This window comes from Chiloscyllium plagiosum, unplaced genomic scaffold (genome assembly GCF_037043375.1).
Source record: "Chiloscyllium plagiosum isolate Xiang-an unplaced genomic scaffold, Cpla_swu_hap1 HiC_scaffold_29, whole genome shotgun sequence".
Lineage (NCBI taxonomy): Eukaryota > Metazoa > Chordata > Chondrichthyes > Orectolobiformes > Hemiscylliidae > Chiloscyllium > Chiloscyllium plagiosum.
The window spans coordinates 95,634,229-95,662,030 of record NW_028270167.1 but is presented as its reverse complement, the minus strand read 5'-3'; the positions used below and the strand labels follow the sequence as shown (position 1 = coordinate 95,662,030).

At 41.1% G+C, this 27,802-nt stretch overlaps 1 protein-coding gene across 1 annotated transcript; it reads left to right on the top strand.

The window, feature by feature from the left end:
* Positions 1 to 2,691: 2,691 nt before the first annotated feature.
* Positions 2,692 to 17,765, top strand: LOC148142449 (uncharacterized). Its single transcript, XM_087976587.1, has 7 exons — positions 2,692 to 2,779; positions 2,930 to 3,025; positions 7,047 to 7,142; positions 8,203 to 8,235; positions 15,785 to 15,853; positions 17,155 to 17,270; positions 17,697 to 17,765. The coding sequence occupies exons 1-7, from the start codon at positions 2,692 to 2,694 to the stop codon at positions 17,763 to 17,765; spliced, it is 567 nt and encodes a 188-aa protein (XP_087832713.1).
* Positions 17,766 to 27,802: the final 10,037 nt, after the last annotated feature.

The following is a 27,802-nucleotide window of genomic DNA, read 5'->3' as shown; positions in this document are numbered from 1 at the left end:
ACATTGGTGTTCATCAGTCAGGGTATTGAGTACAGACGTTGGAAGCTCTGTTGCTGTTGCACGGGACGTTTACGAGGCTGCACTTTTGGGATTGTGTTTAGTATTGAGCCAAAGTCCACTGTGAGATTCTATTCCAAATCTGCTGCATCTTATGCACCAGGTTGGGGCATCTCTATGACTTATATATCTCTGATAATGCGTCAAATTTCCTTGAAACATTCCCTCTCAGTCGAAAGAGCACGTTAATTCTCCGACTGACACTGTCATGAAGATCAGAGCAATCACACTTTTGGTTAGCTCCACAAGTAGATGCAGGATTGAAATCAGAGCACTGAGTGTAAGATGCACGCCAGAAAAGGAGTGTGATTTTTTTTTAAATGAAGGTTTGAGGTAAAGTTACTTGGAAAGGTTCAATGAAGTCACTGAAATGAATATATTGCACTGACTGCCGAGAATATGTTCTAATGATTACAGTGAATAGAATTTTTTTTGATGTGACTTGTACAATTTGACTGAAGCAAAATGCAATTGGAGATGTCGCTAATTAGAGTGCCTTGAAACAGAATCCTATTCCTTTGATGTTCTTATCATGAAGCAGGTCTGGGTGATGCTTGCATTTTGTTAGCCTAACTGTGATATATTGACAGGGAAAAGACCAATTGTTCAGAATTGGTCTGGATATTGAGACAGACAGCTGTGATGTCTTGACCGCTAATTAGTTTTGTTCTTCTTTCATGTGACTCCTAGATGTATTCGCATTTCTTTCTTGCAGTGAGAAGACTTTCATCAGCTCTGGGACCTGTAGGTATAAAAACTCCAAACTCCCCTGAGAAAACGTCTTCCTTATCCATTCCATATTTATGACATTTCGTCCACCATTCTGATCACATCTCTCCAACTATACTTCAAACTTAATTGTTAAATTTCCTTTAAGTCGGAATTACACTTTCCATCTCCGATTGATTCTTTCATGACGTCAAAAATGCAAACACTACTTCAGATACATTCCACAAATATCGGTAACATTACATCAAGGACTGTCTGTGTACTTTAGAAAGGTTTCAGTACAGAGTAAGTGCGGGGTAATGTGACTTTTTTCAATTAATTCTGTGGAAAGATTTTTGGGAGATTCGTAATTAAGGCACCACAGGGAACGGAATGCAAGGATTCAGTTGTATTATCGGCAATGATTATTGGGCGGAGGGGTTTGCATGTTGATTGCTGTGACTTGTACGTGTAGATTGTTTCAAATATAAGTTGATGGCACATGTCTAACGTTACGTCCCTTGGAATTTGATCCTATTTTTCTATGATGTCATCATGCAGAAAGGACTTGGTGATGCTTACATTTTGTCATTCTCATTTTGAGGTTGTGACTGGGATTCTTCTCTTTATTGAGACTGGTAGATGTCATGCCCTCAATTGTCTGGTTCTCCTCTGTTCCGTATGTCCGAGACATACTTGCATTATTTTATTGCATTTCCAAAACTTCCAGCAAGTCATGGAACTGTCGGTAAAACAACTCCAACGTCCTCTGAAATATCGTCTTCCAAACCCGTTTCATCTTCTGCACTACAAAGCACTGATATTCAGGTTATGCCTCAATTTTGATTTTTAAATTCTCTCTTAGTCGGGCTGGATGTTTTCTGATCGATATTTTCGTGACATTGAAAACAATAACACCTTCTGATAGGTTTGACAGTTGCTTATAAGATTTAGTCAAGGACTATGTCCTTTAGTAAGTTGCTGTGCACTGTGGACACTGTGCAAAAGGCGTGATACACTCTGACACCATTTACTGGAACTCTTGCTCTGAATTGTGAACCGCAGCACATACCACTCAGAACAACAGGCCAAACTTAGAGTTCGTGGACTGCAATCGTGTGACGGATGTGACAGAGTGACTGAGGGAAGTGCGATGCATGGACTGAGAGAAGTGAAATGTATTGACTGACGGGCGAGTGATGTATTGATTGAGGGGAGAATGACGTATTGACTAAGAAAAGAGGTATGCATTGACCAGGTTAGAGGTGTCCAGCAGTGTGATGCTGTGATTGAGCGTAATTGGAAACAATGAATGAGGGGAGTGAGATTAAGTGACTGAGGAGTGTGAACTTGAGAAAACGCTGGTGGTGAAATGTAGTCACTGAGAGCAGTGGAAAATTGTGACAGAGGAAGCTGTCATGTCATTTGAGGTGGAGAGTGGGATGTAGTGACTGAGGTAAATCGGATTAGTGGCTCATCTGTGTAGAATATCATATCAGAAATGGGTTTTACGATGTTATTGAGCATAATGCCATTTAGAGATTGAGGGAAGCGATATGCAGTGACTGAATGAATTGCGTGTTCGTGAGTGATGGTAGTGTGATTGAATAACTGAAGTGAACAGAAGGTGATGCATCAAGCGAATCGATTAAATTACTGCAGTGAATGTGTTGGTACCGAGAGGAATGGACTTTTATGGGTTAATGCAGTGGGATGTAATAACTAAGCAGACTGAGATACAGTGACTGACACGTGTGTGGACCTTGTGACTGAGAAAAGTGTGATGGAGTGACTGAGCGAAGTGGGATGTCAAGAACTATGCTATAGATCTGAACGCACTTGCAGTTCAGAGCAGATGAGGTTTCTTTCCCTGAAATAGATTAATTAGCCAGTGGCGTCATTTTTCCAGCAAATTAACATGGTTGCATGACCATCAATAGATTCTTCATGCCAAATATGTTATTTTGCATCGAATTAAAATTCCACAATCTGCAGTTTGAAGGTTTGAAACCAGGTATCCTGAGTATCTGAATTAATAATAGTGAAAATACTACTGGGCTCTTGCCTCCATGAAATGCATGGCACGCTGGGAATTATTGAGAAATATCTGAATTAAAGAGTTCCATCTTTGAATCATTCTTATACTGTGTCTCCATTCCTTCAGATCCACACACTGCTGAACATGACAACAACGTGACATATTCAACTCAGAAACCGACAGAAAGTTCTTCATCAAACAGAGCAGTGACTGCAGAAAGAGGTAACAGCCAGAGCTGAATCGCTGAAAAATATTCTTTACACAATAGCAATGAATAAACGCAGCGTAATGTGCCAGAGCGCAGGTGGTTTAGGTGGGACAGAAGTGGTGGAAGGAAGGGAATGGGATTTGCATTTTTGTATAAGGCGAGTTTCATAGCAGTAATCAGAGATGAAATAACTGAGGGATCACACAGTGAGGCTTTGTGGGTGGAGTAGAGAAATAAGAAGGGGATGGTGACATTACTGGGGTTGTATTTTAGGCCCCCAAATAGTCAATGGGATTAGAGGAACAAATATGCCGGGATATTTGAGAGACTTGCAGAAGCAATTGGATTGTTGTAGTAGGAGATTTTGATTTTTATGACATAGACTGGGAGTCCCATAGTGTTTAGTGTTTGATGGGGTGGAATTTGTTAAGTACATTCAGAAAACATTTCAAAATCTGAATATAGAGTTCCGACTCGACAAGGGACAAATCTTGACCGACTCTTGGGAAATAAGGCAGGACAGCGTAACTAAAGTGACAGAGGTGGAACCCTTTGGGATCAGTAACCATCATTCTATTGACCTTAAAACTGCTTATTAAGAAGGATGAAACTGGTCCCCAGAATCAAGTTCTAAATTGGGGGGAGGCGAATTTTGATGGAATTGCACAGGATTTTCAGCAGTTTATTTGCAGGGAACGGCAAGTGGAAGTCCATTAAAAGCCAGCTAGTTAGAGTCTATATGTTTCTTTGAAAGTGAAGGGCAAGATTGGCAGGAATAGGCAACCCTGGATATCGAGATATATTGAGACTTTGACCAGAAAAAAAGGAGACATTGCTCAGTTGCAGGCAGCTGAAATCAAGGGAATTCCTAGAAGGATATAGGGAAAACAGGAGTTTACTGAGGAGAGAAATCATGAGGGCGAAAAGGGGCACGAAATAGCCATGAGGATTATGGAGAATCCAAAGAGGTTCCTTAGGTGTATTAAAGGAAAAAGAATAACTAGAGAAAGAATATGACTCCTCAAGGAGCGGACATGCTTGTTTGGAAGTGCCAGAGACGGGCAAGGGCCTCAATGAATACTTCTCTATTTTTACTGTGGAGAAAAAGTTTGGAACTGGGCGAAATTTGCGGTCATATCTTGGGGACATTCCTTCTCAGCGCAGCGGTGATATTGTATTCACTGTAATGTGTGAAGGTGGATAAGTCTTCTGGTCCTGACAAAATATATGCAAGAAGACTTTAGGAGACCGGAGAAGAAATTGCGAAGGACCCAGCTGATACCTTTTGCATCATCATTAGCCACGGGTGAGGTCCCGGAAGACTCGAAGGTAAAGAATGTCGTACTCTGTTTCCATAAAGACTGCAAAGAAAAATCTGGGAAATATAGACCAATAACGCTAACATCTGGAGTCGATAGGTTCCTTCAGAAAATTCTGGGAGATCATATATACGTGAATTTGGAAAGGCAGGGCTTGATTAGGAGTAGTCAGCATTGTTTTGCGTGTGGGAGATCATGCCTCACAAATTTGTTAGAGTTCTTTGATGAATTGACCAGGAGGATTGACGATGGCAAGACAGTTGAATTCGTCTATATTGATTTCAGTCAGGTCTTTCATAAGGTCCCACTTGGGAGGCTGCTCTGGAAAGTTAGATTGCATGGAACCTCGAGGAAGCTGGCAATTTGATGCACACTTGTCTTCATGATAGGAAGCAGACCATAATAGTGGAAGGATGCACTTCTGACTGGAGGCCTTTGAATCGCTGAAGGCCTCGGGGTCGGTGCTGGGCCCAATCCTGATTGTTATCTATATTAATGATTTGGATGAGAATGTACAAATCATGATTAGCAAGTTTCCAGATGACACTAAAAGAGTCAGTGAGGATGTTTGGCAGCAGAACCTTAAACATCCGCGGAAGTGGGCTCAGAAATGGAAAATGGAGTTAAATATAGAGAAGTGTGTGGTGTTGCATTTTGGAAAATCAAATCAATGTTGGATTTTCACGGTGAATGGTAGGGCCTTAAGGAGTGCAGTGAAACAGAGGGACCTTGGGGTTCAAATGCACAATTCTCTGAAAGTGTAGTCACAGGTAGACAGGACGTTAAACAATGCTTTGGGCACGTTGGTGTTCATCCGTCAGGGTATTGAGTATAGACGTTGGAAGCTATGTTGCAGTTGCACGGGACGTTTTCGAGTCTGCACTTTTGGGCTTGTGTTCAGTATTGAGCCAAAGTCCACTGTGAGATTCCATTCCAAATCTGCTGCATCTTATGCACCAGGTTGGGGCATCTCTATGATTTATATCTCTCTGAAAATGCCTCAAATTTCCTTGATACATTCCCTCTCAGTCGAAGTACACGTTAATTCTGCGATTGACACTGTCATGAAGGTCAAAGCAATCACACTTTCAGTTAGATCCAAAAGTAGATGCAGGATTGAATTCAGGGCACTGAGTGTAAGATGCATGCCGAAAGGGAGTGTGATTTTTTTTAATGAAAGTTTGAGTCAAAGTTACTTTGAAAGGTACAATGAAGTCACTGAAACGAATATATTGCATCGACTGCTGAGAATATGTTCTAATGATTATTGGGAATAGAATTTTTTTGGTGTGACTTGTGCAGTTTGACTGTTTGAAATGGAATGCAATTGCAGATGTCGCTAATTAGAGTGACTTGAACAGAATTCTGGATCAGTGGTGCTGGAAGAGCACAGCAATTCAGGCAGCATCCGAGGACAAGCAAAATCTGAACAGAATCCTATTCCTTTGATGTTCTTATCATGTAGTCTGAATGGGTGATGCTTGCATTTTGTTAGCCTGTGATATATTGACAGGGAAAAGACCAATTGTTCAGGATTGGTCTTTACATTGGGTCAGACAGCTGTGATGTCTTGACCGCTGATTTGTTGTGTTTCTCTCTCATGTGACTCCAAGATGTATCAGCATTCCTTTCCTGCAGTGACAAGACTTTCACTGCTCTGGAAACTGTAGCTATAAAAACTCCAAAGTCCACTGAGAAATCGTCTTCCAAATCCATTCCATATTTGTAACATATAGCCCACCATTCTGATCACATCTCTCCAATTACACAGCATGCAGTGACCCAGTTAGTGGTGTTCAGTAGTCTGATGTTGTGACTCAGCATAGTTGGAAACAATGAATAAGGGAGGGTGATTGAGTGTCTGAGGAGAGAGAGGTGGATTAACTGATGCTGTTGAAATATCGTGATGGACAGCAGTGGAATATTGTGACAATGGAAACTGTCATGTCCTTTGAGAAGGAGAGTGGGAGCCGTGACTGAGGTAAATTAGATTAGTTGTTCCTGTGTCTGGAATCTCATGTCTGAAATTAGTTTTACGATGTGATTGAGGGTAGTGCCATTTAGACATTGGGGGAAGCGTTATGCAGTGTCTGAGGGATGGAAAATGCTGTGACTGAGGGAATTGCGTGTTTGTGATTAATGGTAGTGTGATTAAATAACTGAGGCGAGTGGAAGGTGGTGTGTCAATTAAATGGATCAAATGATTGCAGCGAATCTCTCGGTTCAGAGGGGGAATAGAATTTCGTGAGCTAATGCAGTGGGATGTAATGACTAAGCAGACTGCGATTCAATGACTGTCACGTGTGGGACGCTGTGACTGAGGTAAGTGTGATAGAGTGACTGAGCGAAGTGGGATGTCAGTAACGTTCCTGTAGATCTGATCTCACTTGTAGGCGAGAGCAGATGAGGGTTTCCTCCCAGAAAGAGATTAAATAGCCAGTAGTGTAATCCTTTTTTCCAGCAAATGAACATGGTTTCATGGCCATCAGTTGATTCTTCATTACAAATATATTATTTTTCATTGATTTAAAATTCCACCATCTGCAGTGTGAAGATTGAAAACAGATCTCCAAAGCATTCACAGATTCTCTGGATTAATAACTCAGTGAAAATACTATTGCATTCTTGCCTCCATGTGATACATGGCATGCTGGGAATCATTGCAAAAGGTTTGAATTAAAGAGTTCCATCTTTGAATCATTCTCTATTCCTTCAGATCCAAACACTGCTGAACATGGGGACAACACGACATATTCAACTCAGAAGCCGATGGAAAGTTCATCATCAAACAGAGCAGTGACGGCAGAAACAGGTAACAGCCAGAGCTTAATCGCTGAAATGTATTCTTTATGCCATAGCAATTAATAAAATCAGCCTATTGTGACAGGGTACAGGTGGTTTGGGCGGAACAGAAGTGGTGGAAAGAAGGGAATGGGATTTGCATTTTTGTTAAGGCATGTATCACAGCAGTAATCAGAGATGAAATAACTGAAGGAACACCCAGTGAGGCTTTGTGGGTGAAGCTAAGAAGTAAGAAGGAGATAGTGACATTACTGGAGTTGAAATGTGAGCCCCCAAATAGACAACGGGCAATAGAGGAACAAATATGCACTGGGGAGACTTGCAGGACACTGGGGAGACTTGCAGGAGCAATTGAATTGTTATAGTAGGAGATTTTAAGTTTTACGACATAGACTGGGACTGCCATAGCGTTTAGTGCTTAGATGAGGTGGAATATATTAAGTACTGAATCAGGTGGAGAAACTGCATGATTTATATCTTTCTGATAATGCCTCAAATTTCCTTTATATATATTCCCTCTCAGTCGAAAGTACATATTAACTCTCTAATTGACACTGTCATGAAGTTAAAAGCAATCTAACTTTCAGTTAGATCCACAAATAGCTGCAGGATTGAATTCAGGGCACTGACTGTAAGATGCATGCCCGAAAGGGAGTGTGATTTTTTTTGAATGAATGTGTGAGGTAAAGTTACTAGGAAGGGTGCAATGAAGTCACTGAAATGAATATGTTGCCCAACTGCCGGAAGTATGATCCAATGACTATTGCGAGTAGAATTTCATTTTGGTGTGACTTGTGAAATTTGACTCTTTGAAATGGGATGCAATTGCAGATGTCATGAATTAGAGTGCCTTAAAACAGAATCCTATTCCTTTTGATGTTCTTATTATGCAGCAGGACTGGGTGATGCTTGCACTTTGTCAGCCAAGATGTGATGTATTGACAGGGTGAAGACATTTTTTTCAGGATTGGTCTTTATATTGAAATGGACAGCTGTGACGTCTTGAGCACTAAATTAATATGTTCGTTTTTCATGTGACTCCTAGATATATTTGCATTTCTTTCTTGCAGTGAGAAGACTTCCAACAACTCTGGGACCTGAAGGTATAAAATCCCCAAAGTTCACTGTGAAATCGTCTTCCAAATTCATTCCATCTTTTGTAACACATAATCCACCACTCTGACCACATCTCTCCGATTACACTTCAAAATTAATTGCTTAATTGCCTCTTAGTTGGAATTACACTATACATCTCCGATTGATACTTTCATGACGTTAAAAATGCAAACACTACTTCAGATACATTCGACAAATATCTGTAATATTACGTCAAACACTGTCTCTTTTCCTCACGAACATTTCAGTACAGAGTAAGTGCGGGGTATTGTGACTTTTTTCAATGACTTCTGTGGATTGTGGTTTCTGGGAGATGCGTAATTAAGGCTTCACAGGGAACGGAATGAAAGAATTCACTGGAATCATCGGCTATGAATATTGCATGTTGATTACTGTGACTTGTCCGCGTTGATTGTTTGAAATAGAAGTTAATGGCACATGTCTAACGTTACGAGCCTTGGAATTTGAACGTTTTGTTTGGATGTTGTCATCATGCAGATAGGACTGGGTGATGCTTGCATTTTGTTGTTCTAATTTTGATGAAGTGCCTGGAATTAGGCCAGGTATCCAGGACACTTCTCTATATTCAGACTGATGCTGCCAGGGTTGGAGGATTTGATTTATAGGGAGAGGCTGAACAGGCTGGGGCTGTTTTTCCTGGAGCGTCGGAGGCTGAGGTGTGACCTTTATAGAGGTTTACAAAATTATGAGGGACATGTATAGGATAAATAGACAAAGTCTTTTTCCTGCGGTCGTGGAGTCCTGAACGAGAGGGCAACAGGTTTAGTGTGAAAGGGGAAAAGATATAAAAGAGACCTACGGGGTAACCTTTTCATTCAGAGGGTGGTGCGTGTATGGAATAAGCTGCCAGAGGAAGTGGTGGAGGCTGGTACAACTGTAACATTTAAGAGGTATTTGGATGGGTATATGAATAGGAAGTGTTTGGAGGGATATGGGCCGGGTGCTGGCAGGTGCGACCAGATTGGGTTGGGACATCTTGTCGGTATGGACGGGTTGGACCGAAGGGTCTGTTTCCATGCTGTACATCTCTATGACTCTATGGCAGATATGATATCATGCCCGCCATTATGTGGTGCTCCTCTTTTCTGTAACTCCCAGAGATTCTTGCATTCTTTTATTGTAGTTCCACATTTCCAACAAGTTATGGAACTGCATGTAAAATAATTCCATCATCCTCTGAAAGATTGTCATCCACACCGTTGCATCTTCTGCACCAGGGAGTACTGATATTCGGATTATACCCCAAATTTGATTTTTAAATCCTCTCTTAGTCGGACTGGATGTTTTCCAATGGGTATTTTTGTGACATTGAAAGCAATATCACCAATAGGTCTAACAGTTGGCTGTAATGTTGTGCCAAGGACTCTGTCTGTCCTTCAGTAAGTTGGTATGCAGTGTGGAAAAGGTGTGATGTCCTCTGATACAATGTATTAGAACAAGAGCTCTGAATTGTGAACCACGGCACATATCGCTCAGAAGAACAGGTCAGACTGAGAGTTCAAGAACTGCAAACATGTGACTTCTTTGACGGAAGTGAAATGTATTGACTGAGGGGAGAGTGAGTATTAACTAAGAAGAGAAGTATGCAGTGACTGAGGGAGTGATGTTCAGTAGTGTGAATGAGCGTAGTTGGAAACAATAAATGAGGGGAGGGTGATTGAATGACTGAGGAGAGAGAGCGATGGATTAACTGATGGTGGTGAAATGTAGTGACTGAGAGCCCTGGAATATTGTGACAGAGGAAGTTGTCATGTCATTTGAGGTGGATATTGGGATTAATAACTGAGGTGTGTAGGATTAGTCACTCCTGTATGTAAGATATCATGTCTGAAATTAGTTTTGTGGCGTGATTGAGGGTAGTGCCATTTAGAAATTGAAGGATGTGATTGCAGTGACTGAGGGATGAAGGATGCAGTGACAGAGGGAATTGCGTGTTCTTGAATGATGGTAGTGCGATTGAATAACTGTGATGAACGGAAGATGTGTCAAGCAAATTGATTAAATTACTGTGGTGAATCGATAGGTACTGAGGGGAATACAATTCGTGAGTTATGGCAGTGGGATGTACTAACTGAGCAGACTGTGCTACAGTGTCTGAGACGTGTGGGACATTTTGACTGAGATGTGTAATAGAGTGACTGAGCGAAGTGGGATGTTGTGACAGACGTGAATGGGATTTGGTAGCTGGGACAATGTGATTTCGTGACTGAGGCGATATGGATGTAGAGACTGAGATGTGTAAAACGTAGGGCTGAGGTGCAGTGGATTGGAGTGACTCAGTGTGAATTGGGATATTGTGACTGAAGCATGTAGTGGCTGCAGGCAGTGGGAACAAATTAAATGAGATCCCCACTATGCTTTGACTGAGTGAAGGTGATGGCTTTGGTGAGCCTTGTAGTTTCTTGGGAAACTGTGATCCTGTTCTTTCAGAAGGCCATATTTGTAATTAGGGCAGCGTGAGTTTTTCACTTTCTCAATCTTGTCTGTGACGTAGTGACTGCGATCAGGCCGATTATTCACAATTGTTCATGTTGAGAACGACCTTCGTGATTTCCCATACTCCTTTATGTTGTGTTTCTCCTTGGTATTGCATCTAGCCATGTGTTTTCATTCCTTCATTGCACTTTCAAATGTTTCAACAACTCGGGGATCTAAAATTCTAAAAATTCCAAAGACCACTCAGAAATTTTATTTCAAATCTTCTTCTACAACAGATATTACGACACCATTGTTATCTCTCAGATTATTCCCCAACATTGATTCTTAAGAAAGGAAAGAGAAGTACGGCACAGGAACAGGCCCTTCAGCCTTCCAACCCTTTGCCAATCATCATGCCCTCTCTGAACTAAAAAAACAAATCGTCATCCCTTATTTGGTCCGTATTTCTCTATTTCCCTCCAGTTCCTATAACCATCCAAATGCCTCTGAAATGTCGCCCATGTGACTGCCTCCGTAACCTTTTCTGGCAGTGCATAGCCATCTCCTTCTCCTCTCTGCATCAAAAACTCCTTCGTACATCTCACCATCTCACATTGAGCCTGTGCCCCCCGCCCTTGTAATTGAAACAAAGAACAAACAAAATTTGCAGCCCAGGAACAGGCCCTTCGGCCCTCCAAGCCTGAGCCTGTCCAAATGTACTGTCTAAAACTGTCGGTCAATTCCTAAGCATCTGTATCCCTCTGCTCCCCACCTACTCATGCATCTGTCCAGGCACATCTTAAATGAATCTACCGTGCCTGCCTCTACCACCTCTGCTGGCAACGCGTTCCAAACGCCTACCTCCCTCTGTGTGAAGTACTTGCCCCGTGTATCCCCCTTAAACTTTCCACTTCTCACCTTGAAAGCGTGACCTCTCGTTATGGAATCCTTCATCCTGGGAAAAAGCTTGTCTCTATCAACCTTGTCTATACCCTTCATGATTTTCTTGACCTCAATCAGGTTCCCCATAATCTCCTTTTTTTCTCATGAATATAAACCTAACCTACTCAACCTCTCTTCATAGCTCGCTCCTTCCATACCAGGCAACATCCTCGTAAACCTTCTCTGCACACTCTCCAAATCGTCCACATCCTTTTGGTAATGTGGCGACCAGAACTGTAACACAGTATTCCAAATACAGCTGAACGAACGTGCTGTACAATTTTAACATGACTCTGAGGAGAGGAGCATGAATCGTGAGATTAGAGATAGAAGTTTGATTAATCTGGATCACGTTGACATAAGTCGGAAAGAGATGTTGGGTAGGCTAGAGGCTAGTTGAGCTCTTATACTCAACACACCGCCCAATGAAGGAAAGCATACTATATGCCTTCTTGACCACTCTGTCCACCTGTGCAGCAACATTCAAGGTACAATGGACCTGCACTCCCAGATCTCTCTGCCAATCAACTTTTCCCAAGGCTCTTCCATTCATCATATTATTCGCTCTGGAATTAGTCTTGCCTAAATGCATCACCTCACATTTGTCTGGATTGAAATTCATCTGCCATTTTTCGGCCCAACTCTCCAGTCTATCTATATCCTCCTGTATTTTTTCACAGTCCCTTATGCTTTCTGCTACTCCACCAATCTTCGTGTCATCTGCAAACTTGCTGATAATACCAACAGTGCCCTCTTCCGGATCATCTATGTATATCACAAAAAACAGCGGCTCCAACACTGACCCTGTGGAACAACACTGATGATCTTCCTCCATTTCAAGAAACTCCCTCTAGCTACTACACTCTGTCTCCTGTTGGTCAACCAGTTCTTTATCCTCCTAGCTGGAACACCCTGCACACCATGTGATTTCACTTTCTCCATTAGTCTACCATGGGGAACCTTATCAAATGCCATACTACAATCCATGTATATGACATCAACAGCCCTTCCTTCATCTATCAATTTGGTCACTTCCTCAAAGAACTCTATTAAGTTGGTAAGGCACGTCCTCCCCCGCACAAAACCATGTTACCTATCACTGATAAGCCCGTTCTCTTCTAAATATAAACAGATCCAATCCCTCAGTACCCTCTCCAGCAACTTTCCCACCACCGAAATTAGGCTCACTGGCCTGTAGCTATATATTCCTACTCCCCTACTTGTACAGGGGGAGAACACGCGCAACCTTCCAGTCCTCCGGCACCTCACCTGCATTCAAGGATGCCACAAATATATCTGTCAGGGCCCCAGGTATTTCCTCTCTCGCCTCTCCTCAGCAACCTGGGATAGAGCCCACCTGGTCCTGCTAATTTGTCCACATTAATAACCCCTAGCCTACCCAACATCTCTTTCCTACTTATGTCAACGTGATCCAGACTAATCAAACTTCTATCTCTAATCTCAAGATTCATGCTCCTCTCCTCAGTGAACACTGATGCAAAGTAATCATTCAGAATCTGGCCCATTCTCTCAGGTTCGACACACAGCCTTCCTTCACTATTCTTTAGTGGACCAATCCTTTCTCTAGTTACACACTTGCTTCTTATATAACAATAAGATGCTTGGGATTTGCCTTAAATTTGTATTTCATGACCGTTGTAGAGCACTTGATTCATCGTTTAAGACCAGTCTTACTCTTCCTATATTCCTGCAGCGCCTGTTCTGTTCTTAGCTGCCCAGATCTTAGAGACGCTTCCCTTTTCCTTTTGGCTAGTCGTACAATTTTTCCTGTCATCAACGGTTCATGAATCTTGCCCTTCCTATCCTTCAACGGGATATGCCTTTCTGACACTATCTTTAACCTATCTTTGAAAGTCTCCCACATATCAAATGTGGACCGCCCTACAACTAACTGTGTTCAAACCACATTTCAGACCTCCTGCCTAATTTTGATATCACTCGTCTTGGCCCAGTTTAGTACTCTTCCCTTAGGACCACTCTCATCTTTATCAACGATTATTCTAAAATTTACAGAATTGTGGTCACTGTTCCCAAAGTAATCCCCCATTGAAACTTTTACCACCTGTCTTGGCTCGTTCCGCAGTACCAGGTCCAATATGGCCCCTTCCCTCATCGGACTATTGACATACTGCTCTAGAAAACTCTCCTACACCCTTCTTACAAATTCTACCCCATCCAGACCTCTGACACTAAGTGTTTCCCAGTCAATGTTCAGAAAATTAAAATCTCCCATCACCACTAAACTAATGCCTCTACATCTTTCCATAATCTGTTTACTATTTGTTCTTCTATCTCACACTCACTGTTGGGAGGGCTGTCATATAGGCCCAACAATGTAATTGCACACTTCTTATTTCTCAGTTCCACCCATAATGCCTCGCTACCCACTTTCTCCATAGTGTCCTCCTTTAGCACAGCCGTGATATCATCCCTGACCAGCAATGCAACTCCACCGGCCCCTTTTATTTCCCTCCCTGTCCTGTATGAAGCGTCTTTAACGTGGAACATTTAGTTACCAATCATCATGCCCTTCCTTCAAACAAGTCTCCGTGATTGCAATAACGTCATATTTCCAAGCACCAATCCAAGCCCTAAGTTCATCTGCCTTATACACTAGACTCCTTGCATGAAAGTAGATGCATTTCAGTCCACCAGTTCCCTTGAGCTTATCCATTCCCTGACGACTCTTCGCTTTATTAATGCTATCTTCATGATTCTTACAGTCTCGAGTTTCCACCTCGCTACCTACTTGTTTTCTCTTCTGGTTCCCAGGCCCCTGCCACATTTGTTTAAAACCTCCCCAACAGCAGTAGCAAAAACGCCTCCAAGGCATTGGTTCCGGACTGGTTCAGATGTCCGTCCACTTTATAATAGTCCCACATTCCCCAGAACCGGTCCCAATGTCCAACAAATCTGAAGCCCTTCAAAGTGGGAAAAAAAAAACCCTGACTAGTAAATACTCTTTGAATCGAAATTACCTGTTCTTAGTACTGTATAGCAGTCTATCTCGGATAATCACCAGAATTCCATTTAAACTACTCCTCTGATTTAAGTTTTCATGTGATTAAGAGATGAGAAGTGTCACGATAAATCCTCAAAAACTTGTGTGATTGAGACTATGACTCAGTGCAGATTTCACGAAGAGGTCAAAAAGGGTTAGACACTAACAACCTTTACTTGACCTGGTTTTGTGATTCGTATATCATAGGAACAAACCAGTCAGTTGAAATTTAAAACCTGCAAGGGCTTCCTGTTATTCTCCTTCTTCTCGCCCTTCTCTTCTGCTCTTTCTCACTCAGGTCCTTAACCGGATTAGTCACTGTATCAATTATTTCAGATAATTCATAGCTTTAAAGGAGATTCCAGGCTCTGTGTAATGTTTTTATTTTATATTTGTTGTCAAAATTATATTGATAACGTCAATCTACGTTCTCTCCTCTCTCTCGCCTCTTCTTCACCCACTCCATGCTGTTCATGTCCTACTTTGTCTCCATTGCACTGACACTTGTTCCTGATTACATGATCGTTTAACGACCTGTTGAATGCTTCAACTGAGCCGAAAGCCTTCACTCTTCTCGACGGTGCATCCCAAGTTCTAACTCCTCCTTTTGTACTTTCTTTGAACTTTTGAAACCATGTTTAAAACAGTGTCCGCTCGTTTTACAGCCAGTTATCAGGAGTAAGAGATTCACTCCATCTACTTCAACCAAATTGTGATTGTAAAAATCTTTACTCATCCTCTTTTGCAGCTTGTCCTGTTCAATGAAGTACATGGAAGGCTCCAGTTTTATAGTCGTTGCCAGTTGTTTGATTTGAAGTCACATCCACAGTGATGTAATTGGATCATTTGAACTTGTTGCCTCGTGTCATAACCATCTTGTTTTTTATGGTGTAGATCTCGTTCCTGTATGCGTTTAGGAAACATGATAAACATTGCTCTGTGCAAAGCTCTAACCCTCTGTTCCATCATATCTAATTCTCCAACACCCTGTTCCAACATGTCATTTTCCTACTCTGTCGGTATTTCTATTCTCTGTCCATATTCAAAGCTTTACACGCATCATAATCTCGACAGCTCTCCTTACATTAGTTATTTCCTCAATCCACATCTCACGTGTTTGTCTTTCCTTCCAGAATCGACAAGCCCTGCAACAGAACCAACTACTGAGTGTAAACGAGCAGATGATGAACATTTAACACCAGGTATCCAAAAGCTTCTGAGAGGAGAAATTCAACTTAATTGTTTCAGGCATTAACTTTAGAAAAACTCCGTCTCTCACATAATCGTTGTTGCTTCGTGATTGAAACTCTCTTTGCGCCTGCTATACACATTTCCACTCCAAGGAGGTACACTTAAGTCTCCGAATATAAGACATAGTTGAAGAATTTCTGCACCACAGCCTTTCGTCCTGTATTGTCTGCACAATTTCTTCGAAAAAACAAATCAATCCAAGATGCCTTGTAAATATTCTACCTGCCACACTGAATATTTTTATGGATACCTAACAGTCCCCAACAGTGCAAGAAATATGCTCTTGAATCGCTATATTATCCAATGCCATCGATCCCCAACCTACCCTCTTGAATTGCTTTTCGTTCTTTTCCAGTAACTACACGTTTTCAGTTTGAGACTGTTGTGGCATGAGATGGAAAAGTGCTCCTGTCCATTCCCCGGATCAATACTGTCGACATCCATAATGACTTTGAAAGTGTCTTGATCTTCACCTCTCCAAAAAGAACAGTCTTAAATTAACAAAGTTATCTATGTTATTGAAGTCCAATGGCAGCAGATCCATTCTTGCAACTCTTTCCCTGTTCCTATCTAATGTCACGTCTCACTCTGGATGTCCGTCACCCACAATTGGATGCAATCATCCACTGACGGCTGAAAGCATGTCTTACACAGCTTCATCTCAACTTCTTTGATCTTCCGCTCTATGCCACCATAGATCAAGTCAAGATAGAATCATAGAACCCCTACAGTGCAGAAACAGGCCAGTTGGCACAACAATTCCACACCAACCCTCTGATGGGTATCACACCCATAATCTATTATTCACATTTCCCCTGAATAATGCACCTAACCTACACATTCTTGAACAAAATGGGTAATTACCAAGGCCAGTTCACTTAACCGGCACATCTTTGGACTGTGGGAGGAAAAGTGACAGGTACAGAGGAAACCACACAGACAGGGGGTGATTATGCAAATCGCACACAGACAGTCGCCTGAAGCTGGAATTGAACCTGGCACTCTGGCATTATACAGTAGTCGTGCTAACCATTGAACCATTGTGCCATGCAACTAAACACCTGTGCCAAACAAAGTATGCGAATTGCTCCAGGCATACTTTAGACTTGTGAACTTGCACACATTATTCTCTGTACTTCTGATACTTTTTAAAATGTTTGTGGAGCCTTACGTTGAGAATATTTCTTAGCTATTACTCATATTCGGGGCTTTGACGTGTTGAAGCTGAGTCCATATCCTCTCAACATTTTAGTAATGCTGGATTTGTCAGAGGAAGATTGCGAACATATCAATGCCCATGTTCAAGTGATGTACATTGGCAGGAACAAACTGGACTCTCCTGAGAAGCAAACCGACTATCTTGAAAAGGTAAGGGGTTTGTTCTGCTGTTATACCCAGTTACTTCAACCCCTGATTAAATTATCATAGTCAGCATTAACTGATCATCCGTAGTTGTAAATTATAGCACATCCTGAGCTGCATCGTCAACATATCCCGTGATGGTTTTGGTAAAACGACACTGATGAGTCTTCACTTTCTGATTCAGTGATGGAACTGTCATTGATAGATTGGGAGACAGTTCCTCATACCGCAGCATCTATATGAAGGGATTCCTCAGTCATTGATGGGACAGGAGTTCTCCTTATTTTAGACGAAATGGTGATAGGGGTTTAGTGATCAATGGTGATAGGGGTTTAGTGATGTGTTCTGAATTCATTCGGTCAGTTGCAATATAACTGCAATTCCTCATTTTCATACCCGACTCCTCACCGAAAAAATTGCATCTCTCCCCAGGTACAGATGATGCTGAAAGATCATCTCCCATGCAAGAATCTGCTGCCAAAAGGAAAAAAGCCTCAATGACCACTAAAATGAAGAATATTCAGTGGTTGCCTAGCAACTGAGAACTAGATCAATGAATAGGATGTTGTCGGGGTAGGGCATTGGTGGACGGAAATTGTTTGGTGAAGGTGTTTGTGATATTGTGTGACGTGTGTGTGATTGCATTGGTAAAGGTGGGGGGTGGGGGTTATGTCTCCGTGAAGACAATTTTTATATACCGTGGAGGGTGGACTGTTGCGTTTGTAAACGGGCTTTTAATATTGTGTGAGGTATGGCTTATTGTATTGGTTAAGGGATATGTGATATGGTGTTGGGTGTGCATCGGTCGTGTTTGTTGGAATATTTCGCATATTAGACTTTTACAGGGGAAGAAGGAAGATGTGAACAATGTGAAAACTCGGGACCTGCAGAGAAAAACAAAGTCAATCTCGATTCTTTTCTTTTACTTTACAAGCAACAGGGCAATCACAAGGGGTCCCTTCCAATAAAAAAGACGAATTCTTAATTCATGCTGCCTTTGGATAGTACACAGGAATAGACAAATGTCATTCCTGTCAAAGGTCTGTAGAAACAGATTGAAAAGTGGGGTTAAATGGTATATTATTTTAAAAAGAAACAGTTGTGATTGCACTTAATGTCGTTCTTCAGAGAACGATTTTCTTATCCCTTCTTCCAATTCAAACAGGAAGAAACTTTATTTTACTAACAGGTTTGAAGGCGTGAAATTTAATTCAAGCATTCCGAGAGTTTTTGTTCTGTATGGGCTCACTGAGACTATTAGTATGGAAGACTTGACATGTCTGCATTTGCACGTTGCCAGTATATTGAAAAACGTTCAGTAGGGACTAGGGCTTGCCTCATGAAGAATGCAGGATGGCAGTACACAACTGGAAGGAATAGCTCTGAATGGAGACTGCAGAAGCCCGTGTTGCTTACTGTGAGCAACCAGGTCGAGCAATATATATGATTGAGAGAGGCATGGTCATGGTGATGAGGAAACAGGTGTCTCCCTTCGACTAAGGGATACCAAAAAATGGGCACATTGTTTTACAGTGAAGTACAGGATAGTCACAGGGGAATTCCTGACAAAAATGAAAACCCAGAAGTGGTGGTATTCTGAAACGCTTTGCCTTGGAGAGTAATCGACTTTTAGCCAATACTTGCACGAACACTAGTGTCATAATTTTCAAGGTTATTGGCTGAGTGCACAAGTGGGACCCCTTTTGATATGGCATAGCTAAGTTAGCAGAGATTCAATTGTTTAAAGTGCCTCTTCTGCATTGTGTTATTCTAAGATTCTATGAAAGAGGTTGGGAGACATGGGACTTTGGCACGAGTAAGGAATCATATAAGATCACCAGAGATTGCAACATATTTGAAGAATGTCTGGTCGCAGCCGTAACGTAAATGATATTTGAATGGAAAATAAAGCAGATTTGAGAGTGAATTAAAAAACAATATGTTTGTAACAGAGGAACGAACATCAACACCTGGGCTCATAGACATTAAAATATTATCACAAAAATGTTGCACACAACAGTCACTTGCGAATTTCTCTTCCATTCAGTTCAATGGTTCATTTGTTAAAAGCTGGTCTCTGGAAATGTAAGTAACCTTTTAAAAAAACTATTCTTTTAAAAGTTGCTGAGACAATACACGGCAAAAAAGTCTGAAAAGTCATTCAGAGGAGCAAGCATAATTAATCAGATATTGTATCGATTTTTAAAATTCTTTCCTCAGCATTATCCTTACCAAAACTGTTCATCAATTTGACAACTTCCTGCTGTACGTTTGAAGATTTCACCTGGATTTGATAAATTCACTAAATATCTCTAACATTACTCAGCAAATTAAGTGAACACTCATCGAACCATGTTGAAGTATCAATTCAAATTTCATAGTTTTAAGAGTTTTGGTTTGTTTGTGTATTTCGTTAATTTGCTTAATAAATGAATGAAGTCTCACCTTCACTTCAGCAACTCACTGTGTTTTGGAACTGCATTATTTGGATCTCGTGTATACTGATTTTGGTAATGCATTTCATAAGTTTTCCCATGGCAGGCTCATTCAGGAAGTAAGAAGAAGGGATGCAGGGAAGCCTGTCTGTGTGGATGGTGAATTCACTGGCCCATAGAACATAAATGTGGTGGTAGATAGAAAATATTCAGGCTGGAGCTCAGTAATCAGTGGTGTTACACAGGGATCGGTTCTGGGACCTCTGCTTTTGATGATGTTTTAGAAATGACTTGGGCGAGGAAGTGGAAGGGTGGGTGAGTAAGTTTGTCCATGACACGAATGTTGGTGAATTTGTGACCAGTGTGGAGGGCTGTTGTCGGTTGCAACGGGACTTTGACATGATGCAGAAAGGGGCTGATAAGTGGCAGATGGAGTTTGCACTAGAAAAATGTGAAGTCCTTCACTTTGGAAGGTTGAATGTGAATGCAGAATATAGGGTCAAAGGCAGGATGCTTTGCAGTGTGGAGAAACAGAGGGATCTGGGGATCCATGTGCATAGGTCCTCAAAGTTGCCACCCAAGATGATAGAGTTCGGAAGAAGGCATATGGTGTGCTGGCTTTCGTTCGGAGGGAAATTGTCTTTAAGAGCTGCGAAGCTCTGCTGCAGCTCGAAAGATTTCTGGTTAGACTGCATTTGTAATATTGTGTTCAGTTCTGGTCGCCTCATTATAGGAACGATGTGGAAGTTTTAGAGATGGTCCTGGGGAGATTTACCAACGTGCTGCCTGCCTGGAACGCATGTCCTATGATGGAAGGTTGATGGCTTTTCTCACTGGAGTGAAGACGGAGGAGCCGTGACTTGATCGAGTTGGACAAGATGTCGAGAGACTTGGATACAGTGGATGGACAGAGACTTCTTCCAAGGCCAGAAGATTGTAGTATGATAGGGCATAATTATAGGGTTATTGGGAGAAGCTTTACGGAGATGTCAGAGGTAGGTTCTTTACTGGAAGAGTGGTGGGTGTGAGATGCACACCCAGCAGTTGTACTACAGTCAGATACATAAGGGAGAATTAAGCGACTCACGGATAGACACACGGAAGTTAAATACAATGAAGGTATGTAGCTTAGTCTGATCATAGAATAAGATAAAATGTCGGCACCACATCAAGGGCCGATGGACCTGTGCCGTGCTATACTCTTCTGTGTTCTATGTTCTAACAATTTAAAAACAGAAAATAGAAAATCATTCACTGCTTCTCGTTGGCAAGATGCAGATATTGGCATACCAAAGGTTCAGGTCTCAGGAGCCATCTGTTTGCAATCAATATTGCTGAATTGGATGAGCCGCATTAAATAAACAAGACATTCATAGATGAGTTTAGATTGCTGCAGTGATTGGTCTAAAAACTGGCTGATGGATTATACCACGGATAAATGTGAAGTTATATCTTTATGAAGTCAACGTACTATTTAAATCTGGAAAGAAACAAATTTAAGATTCCTTTCGTGCAGACAAATGAGAGTTATGCCAACCCTTTCTGACTTGAGACTTGTGGATTCTGGAAAGCCTTCGAGAATCCGGATCCGACCTGTGTATCCTCGTGCATATGTATGCAGGTACAGCAGTACATATGTGAGCTAAATATAATTCTGGCATTTGATGCTGAGTTACTTACCCTGGACAATGCTTTAGTGTGGCTGTATCTGAAGTATTAAGTGCAGTCGTGGGAACTGAGGAGTTGTGCAGGTTTATTGGAGGCAAATCAGGGAATGTTCACGAAATTGGTTCCAGAGATGTGTGGGTTTGTCTTACGAAGAGAGATTTAACAGTTTAGCCATCTACTCTCTGGATGAACAAGGTATGCGTAGAGATGATAGTACTTCATGTACAAAGAGAAGCCATAGATTTTTGATGGGAGCGGTGAAGTTAAAATAAAACCATGTGCAGCAGTGGCTTCTCTCAAAGCAACATGAACATGTGGAATTATGCACAATGTTCATGCCTGTGCAAATGAGAATTGCAAGCCACAGAAATGCAAACTTCCAATAATTATGTTCAATCGCGATTACTGAGATCAATTTGGAGGCTGGTCCAAGTCTTTTCATTTTCGATTTTATTTTTCGATTTTGAAATGTCTTACAAATGCTGCAAAAGGATATTTCAGGGCGCTTTTCAATTGTTCTCTGAATTTTGACTGTGTTACAGCTTAACGAGCTATGTTTGTGCAGCAACTCATAATTGGTAACATCAAGCCCATTTCTAACACAAAGAAAGGCAACTTTATCGAAAAATATTGCTTTTATTTCCTGATATTATGAAATATAATCTCTGACCATAACAGAATGAAATTTCACTAATAACAAATAGCAAAATGATCAATTCCTTAGGTTCTTCATTTCTGAGTCATTTCTATTCTCCCCACTGTAATTTCTTGCAGGATCTACTGGTCACCAAGATGTGTCTGACAGTGAAAACATTTTCCAACAGAATCAGGATAAATCGAGCACACTGTGTTAGAATATGATGTATGAATTCAATTGTTCTTCAGATCACAGATACCTAAATAAGAAATTACATTTTATAAAACCATGGGTTGTTCGTCAAATAATACATATCTCGTTACAAGAAATACCAGTAATTGTTCTTCAAAAGACTCAGAACAGTTACTGCCCCCAGAATCAAAATCGTCAACAGGTAACTTTGAGCAAGTAAAACAAAGAGAAAAGTTATGTATGAATGATTGTGGCATTTTCTGTTTAATTCCAATTATCAACACGCTCAGCTCTTTACTAACAATATCAAAATTCTTGAGTACTTCTAAGACTTGAAACATTAATTCATATTTTATTACAGTATGGTACTGATGGATTGTTTTTATTTGGTCATGCAATGTAAACTCATGAATACATATTAGAAATTGCAAATGTGTTTCAAGTGGAATAACCTAAGATTATAATCGTTTTAATGGATCAGAAAACAAAACACTTTTAAGATATTACTGTAGAACACGACTAAGAAAATGACATTAATTCAGTTGAACAACTCACAATAAGGAGCAGAAATAAGACAGACCTGCTGATTGTGGAAGTATGAAAGACAAACAGAAGTGGCTGGAGAAACTCAGCAGGTCTAGCAGTATCTGTTGAGAAAAAACGCTGTTAAGTTTCGAGTATAGTGTCATGTTTTCAAATCAAAGTTGAATCATTAAACTTCAATTAAAACCGTAAGGATGATGAACAGTAGTACGCTATTTGATTCCACCAGCTTACACTGTCAATCTTGAAGGTCATGACTGGTCAGACAATCCTCACGTCCACATTACAGCCAGTTTCTCATCAGTGTGTATTTCCCCTACTCATTAAGAATCTATCTATCTCAGCCCCATATGGTCTCAAATGACAGTCACTAGCGAGTTTTCTTTTCTGACCATAGTGATTTTTAAAAGTCTCATAAATTTTGAATGATATGAAAATGACTTCATAGGAAACTGAGAAACAGCAACAGAGGACCGTCCCCATGCACAATATTCGAGAAAGTGAAAAACAGAATTTAGTTTCGAGAAAACAAATTTTAGCGGGAAAAGAAGTGAAATGTAATGCGCAGAGAGGGCACTTGATTAAAGAGGATTTCATCTTACACTGGTAATGCTCTGTCTCTCTCACTCACTGGAAACACAACGGACAGATTTACTTACATCCTTGCACTCAGAAACATTCCCAGAAAATGTAATATACATGCACGTTCATAGTGGGAACGTTATCTCTCTCCTGCACTGCGACCATTAAAAAAAATGCTTGAGTCGGGAATCAAGACAAACGTTTAAAACACGTCAATTGCGTGGGCATTTCAAGTTTTGCAATCTTCAAGTCTATAGGCCCAATGCAGGAAATTGGGATGAGTGTTGAGATTACTGTGTTTTTGGTCGTGTTCTAACTGTGCAGGATTAAATCAGACATCGTTATGAAATATTTAGTATTCTTTTTTCAACGTCTATCACTTCTCTGTGTCTACATTTCAGTCAACTCCTCCAATGGAGAATAATGCATTACTTGGTAGCTCCAGAAAGCAAACAAAAATGAATAAAAAACAAAAATGTCAGGTTTGCTGGACAGACGAGTCTGAGAAAAGTCTCTGGACTTTAAAACATAGGTTTCTGAAAAGGATCTGATTTCTTTTCTCGAAATAATTTGCAGATTGAGGATATTCGTGATCGTTGCCTTTGTATTGTCACAAACATCCAACATTTCGTTTGGTATTTAAAGTAACACATGCTACTTATTGTTCTAGAGTTTGTAGAGCACAAATAATAGGCCAGTCTTTCCCCATACAGACTTCCTCTCCACAGACACAGATTGAGATTTCCCTCACTCACTCATTCCAATCTAAAGTGCCAGCATGATCTTTACAATTCGTCATCACTGTGGGCACAAAATGCAGCGTGGGATCAACCAATTTCTCTCTTTCCGTCCCCACAAGATTGACATCGACCTCCCAACTTCAAATGGTGCGTTGAGAGGCAGAGGGCAATTCAACTCGTCCTGTCAATGACAACCCAATTGACTTTACGTCTATGTTTCTCGTTCACTGTGAACCAGATAGAGTCATATCCGAGTCTTTCCTTGAAAGAGACCCAAACAAACAAAACACTATGCATTAATTACAAATGTAATTTTCGGCGGGTAAACCTTTGAGCCCAACAATTATTTTTCCACATGAACAATCCCCAAACACCCAATCATTAAAACCTATGCATTCCTGGTACAGGCATTCTCTTCTTCGGCTCCACTTCCAGTCCTGATGTTTTGAAACGCTGTCAACATTCGAAACAAAATGTCCATGAAAGGAGCATTGCATCGGTAGAATAATCACCAAGTCAATCATTGATGGGCTTACTTCGATCATTAGTTCACACTGGGCTGCTTACCAGAGACTCCAAAGGTGATGCTGCTCTTGAGATACAGCGGGTTATATGTTCACGTCATTCATCTTCAGTCAGGCAGAATGTCTTGATATTCCGAATGGCACATTCAGCACTGCCCACTATGTTACACATGCAATGACAATGGTTATTTATGCTATTTTTATAAACCAAAGATTTACATTAATGTACGTTCCATGCAAACTCAGGAGGTGGCATTGGAAGAATTTACATACCTGAAACAAAGAAGCATCTCATTAGTTTGTTTTTTAGTCTCGTAACAGTCTTCCATAATGAAGGATGCATGGTAACTGAGATTAGCTTCAGAATAAGCGACACAAATAACCTGAGAAGAGATATGGGCAGGTTTTATTTGCAGGCTAGAAATTTGGAACATAGAATATAATGGGTCAAAGTGTAATATTATCTCAATTTAAATGCAAATTGGACAGAATGGGAAGATGGAAATGAAAACAATGCGATTATAAAGCAAAATAAACATTCAGCAGATCTTGCACCATCTGTGGAAAGAGAAACAGAGCTAGCATTTCGGGTCCAGAGAATCTTCTTCACAATTTAAAACCTGAAACGTTAAATCTCCATGGATTCTGTCAGTCCTGTTGCAATTTATCCAGACATTTCAGTTTTTGTTTCAGATTCCGAGCGTCCACAATCCTTTGTTTCCTTCGCTTCTTTTTCTTTTGTATGACAGTCTAAAGATTGTGATACAATGGAAATGCCAAGCTTTGTTGTATTAAGATACGTAAAATCGCCAAAGTCATGCAGGACCACAGGCATGTTCTTCCACGAAGGCCAGAAGGCTGTAAGTCAGCAAGGGTCGAAAACAGTGCAACATCGTTTTAAAGTGAGAGACAGGACATTTGGGGAAGATTTGAGAGAAATGAACAGGAACAGTCTGGATCGCACAGTCTTGGAGGGATGATGACACGGGAAATGTCACAATCTTTAGACAACACTTGGAAAAACAGTTGAAGTAACATAGTATCCAATGTTATGTGTCTCTTCCGGGATAGTAGGTGTTTTGTATATCGTGTATTGTTTACAGGAGAGACTCCACAGTTTGAATGTTCGCTTCCAACTGCAGGAGGCGATGAAAGAGACAATTAGTGGCAGTTTCACTGGAGGGTCAATACACCTCAGCTGGAGGAAGAGGGTGAGAAAAATTGCCGCCCTGGCAATCTATGCCGTTGTGGGAAGTGAAGCCGTTCGGCTGAGACCCCACTGCAAATCGACAATCATACCAAGTGAACGACCAACCACAATGTTTACCTTGTTTAATACACAGGTAACACAGAAACCATGCAGTTAATGAGTCATGGAAAACCTGCAGCACAAGAAAAGGACCTTCAACTGATCAACTTACGGCCAGACAAAAACAAAAGCCGAATAATTCGAAACCCATTTTACAATATTTAACCCAGAACCTTGTTTGCCTTCGTAGTTCAAAGGCATATCTAAATAATTGTTTCCAATTATATGAGGGATTCAGAATCCCACCTCAATTCTTTAAGAAATTTTGCCTCACACATCCTTCACACCTTCTGTCCATTACCTCAAATCTATGTTCCCATCCGTGATTTTGATGCCTCCATCAACGTGAAAAGTTGCTTTTCCTCTTTTGAGCATAGAACATTACATCGCAGCACAGGCCCTTCGGCCCTGGATGATGTGCCGACCTGTGAGAACAATCTGAAGCCCATCTAAACTATACTATTCCATTCTCGTTCATATGCCTATCCAATGACAATTTAATTACTCTGTTTACTCTGTCTGTATCCTCCATAATTTTATTCATTTACACAATTTTCCCATCTCAATATCCTCTGCTATGAGTAAAATACACCTAATCTGTTCAAATCCTCTTCATATGTGAGAATCTTCAGCCCAGGGAAGATTGCGGTAAATCGTCTCTGCACCCTAACTGCTGCAATCAAATCCCTCCACAATGTAAGTTCAGTAAAAACATTCAATTCGCCAGCTGTAGTGCAATTAACTTTACACGAGCTGCATTAATTTGGATAAATATATTGTCTCTGTATCTGTGCTGCTTTCAGGGGTTGCTTTAATTTCAGTGTCGTCACTCATGGTAATGATTGTTTTTTTTAGAGTATGTCTTAGTTTAAGGGGCGGTATTAATTTGTCACCTAATGTACTGTCAGGATCATTTCACCAAGTGGTTGGTGGGAATCTGGAACTCAATGTTTGTAAGGGTGGTAGAAATAGAAAGCTTCAAAACTTTACAGAAGTATTTAGGTGTGAACTTTGGTTACCAAGGGATGCAGCGCTCTGAACCAAAAGCTCGTAATGGGATCAGAATAATGAAGTGAATAACGGAGTCTGATCAGCCAAAGAATATTTTTTTCTGCGTTATTAATATCTAACAATCTTTGTATCTATTTTCCATAATTTCAGAATCTGTATTAGTTTCAGGCATCTCACTAGAGTCAGTCATTCAATCTCACTTGCGTACTTGACCACATCACACTCCCAACATTCACAATATGCCCCTCCTCTCAGTCACTATGTCTCAGCCACTTCAATGTCTGCGTCCCACCCCCTTAGTCAATACATCACAATCCCCTCAGTCACCATGTCTCAGCCACTTCAATGTCTGTGTCCCACCCCCTTAGTCAATACATCACAATCCCCTCAGTCACCATGTCTCAGCCACTTCAATGTCTGTGTCCCACCCCCTTAGTCAATACATCACAATCCCCTCAGTCACCATGTCTCAACCACTTCAATGTCTGTGTCCCACCCCCTGAGTCAATACATCACAATCCCCTCAGTCACCATGTCTCAGCCACTTCAATGTCTGTGTCCCACCCCCTTAGTCAATACATTACAATCCCCTCAGTCACCATGTCTCAGCCACTTCAATGTCTGTGTCCCACCCCCTTAATCAATACATCACAATCCCCTCAGTCACCATGTCTCAGCCACTTCAATGTCTGTGTCCCACCCCCTTAGTCGATACATCACAATCCCCTCAGTCACCATGTCTCAGCCACTTCAATGTCTGTGCCTAACCCCCTTAGTCAATACATCACAATCCCCTCAGTCACTATGTCTCAGCCACTTCAATGTCTGTGCCTAACCCCCTTAGTCAATACATCACAATCCCCTCAGTCATCATGTCTCAGCCACTTCAATGCCTGT

What these genes read in the sequence shown, in the direction of transcription:
- LOC148142449 (XM_087976587.1), top strand. Translation starts at nt 2,692, where the DNA reads ATGACCATCAATAGATTCTTCATGCCAAATATGTTATTTTGCATCGAA. An exon ending in GTTTGAAGGTTTGAAACCAG is followed by an intron (nt 2,780 to 2,929) that starts GTATCCTGAGTA and finishes CCATTCCTTCAG; the next exon opens with ATCCACACACTGCTGAACAT. An exon ending in AGCAGTGACGGCAGAAACAG is followed by an intron (nt 7,143 to 8,202) that starts GTAACAGCCAGA and finishes TCTTTCTTGCAG; the next exon opens with TGAGAAGACTTCCAACAACT.